Genomic DNA, 1810 nt, shown 5'->3' with positions numbered 1-1810 from the left:
CCGGCTCCAGGACTCCCACCTCCATGGTGTAGTTGGAGTGCTGGTTGTCGAAGATCAGCGCCTCCTGCACGAGCTGGTGCTGCTGCTCGAGCAGCTCCAGGTTGGGTTTGTACTCCACGATGTTCTCCTCGTACTCCTTGAGGTGGCTGAGCTGATCCTCCAGCGTGCCGTTCATCTCGATGGAGATCCGGCCGATCTCCTGGGAACACAATTCCAGTCTGGAGCCGCTCCAGAGCTGACCCTGCCATTCCCAGCTCTGCACTCTCCAAGCTCGGAATTCCACCCCCCTTCTCCAGGAGGACACYGGGACATCACAGAGCAGCAGCTCCCACCCTCTCCCTCCCGTTCCCTCCCCCGGATCGCAGCGTTCCCGGATCCCGGCGTTCCCTGACCTCCATCTTGGTCTGGATCCAGGGCCCCACGCGGTTGGCCTGGCTCCCGAACTGCCTCCGCAGGTGCTCGTTGGAATTCTGCCGGTTCTGCTCCTCCTGCAGTGCCTGGTCCCGCTTGGGCACCAGCTGCTGCACCTGGGAATGSRGGRAAAAYGGGGAGAACGATGGGAAACGCTGCTGGGAAACCGGGAAAAGCACCGGGAAAAGCACCGGGAAAAGCACCAGGGAAAACTGGGACGGGGGAGGAAACTGCGGGGGAGAAGGGTGCTGGAAAACTGGGAATAGTGTGGGAAAACCATGAGGGAAAACCACCAGGGAAAACTGGGACAGGGAGAGGAAACTGTGGGGGAGAAAGGTGCTGGAAAACTGGGAATAGTGTGGGAAAGCCATGAGGGAAAACCGCGAGGGAAAACTGGGACAGGGAGAGAAAACTGCGGGGGAGAAAGGTGCTGGAAAACTGGGAATAGTGTGGGAAAACCATGAGGGAAAACCACAAGGGAAAACTGGGACAGGGAGAGAAAGGTGCTGGAAAACTGGGAATAGTGTGGGAAAACCATGAGGAAAAACCACCAGGGAAAACTGGGACGGGGGAGGAAACTGCGGGGGAGAAAGGTGCTGGAAAACTGGGAATAGTGTGGGAAAACCACGAGAGAAAATCCAGAAAAAAAGCTGGCAGGAAGCTGGGATGGGGTTGGGAATATTACAGGGGAAAAATCTGGAATTTTAGGATGGAATTGGGAAAGATCTGATGAGAAACCAGGAGGGGGTTGGGAAAACCATGGGGGGAAAAGCTGGGGATAGAAGGGGTTGGGAATGGAATGAAGAAAAGGGGGAAAAACAGAGAGAAAGGGGAGAAAAGAGTGGGAAAAAGGGACCAAAAAAGGTGAGAAAGGGGGGACTGTACCCGCTCCCACTTGGAGTTGATGATCTGGGGCGTGACCGAGGTGTAGGGGTTGTTCCCGGGCAGCTGGATCCCGTGCAGGTCGGCGATCCGCTGTGCCTCCCGCTGGATCCCCAGGATCGCCTCCCGCTCCTTGTCCGCGTCCGGCAGCGTCGACTTGAACTGGTCGTGGGCGGCGATCAGGCCCTGCGGGAYGGGAGATTCCCAAAGAATTCCAGAGCTCAGAGCTGATTTATCCCCAAAATCTGGCACAAAATCAGCGAGAGAACACCCAAAGCCCACCAGAAAACGCTCCAAAAAGAGGATTTTTGGGCATTGTTTTGGAATTTTTAGTGGTTTTGGGACAGGTGCCTGATATTTCCACAGAATTCTGTGGTTTCTACCTGGATCTCATTGATGGTGGAAAATGCCCCAAAACTACTCCAAGAGGGCATTTTTTGGGCCAATTTTGGGTGCGTTTTAGGGCATTTTTGTCCCCTGAACAGAGGAGCCACATATTCCCACAGAATTTTGGGAT

General features: G+C 55.2%; 1 protein-coding gene across 1 annotated transcript in view; it reads right to left on the bottom strand.

Moving 5' to 3' along the window:
* The window catches only part of LOC130587372 (alpha-actinin-4-like), a gene marked incomplete at its 5' end in the record, with an annotated part of 4680 nt that extends 2998 nt beyond the window's left edge, over positions 1–1682 (bottom strand). Inside the window, 3 exons of the mRNA XM_057388350.1 lie at positions 14–199; positions 393–527; positions 1297–1682. Coding sequence (XP_057244333.1) covers positions 14–199; positions 393–527; positions 1297–1682 — 707 coding nt within the window. The remainder of the gene's footprint in view (positions 1–13; positions 200–392; positions 528–1296) is intronic.
* Between the last annotated feature and the right edge of the window lie 128 nt (positions 1683–1810).

The sequence above is a fragment of the Malurus melanocephalus genome, unplaced genomic scaffold, assembly GCF_030028575.1.
Source record: "Malurus melanocephalus ecotype Western Australia unplaced genomic scaffold, MMel_1.1 scaffold_1821, whole genome shotgun sequence".
In the NCBI taxonomy this organism is placed as follows: domain Eukaryota; kingdom Metazoa; phylum Chordata; class Aves; order Passeriformes; family Maluridae; genus Malurus; species Malurus melanocephalus.
The sequence above is the reverse complement of the archived record's forward strand: the minus strand, read 5'-3'. Positions and strand labels throughout refer to the sequence as shown.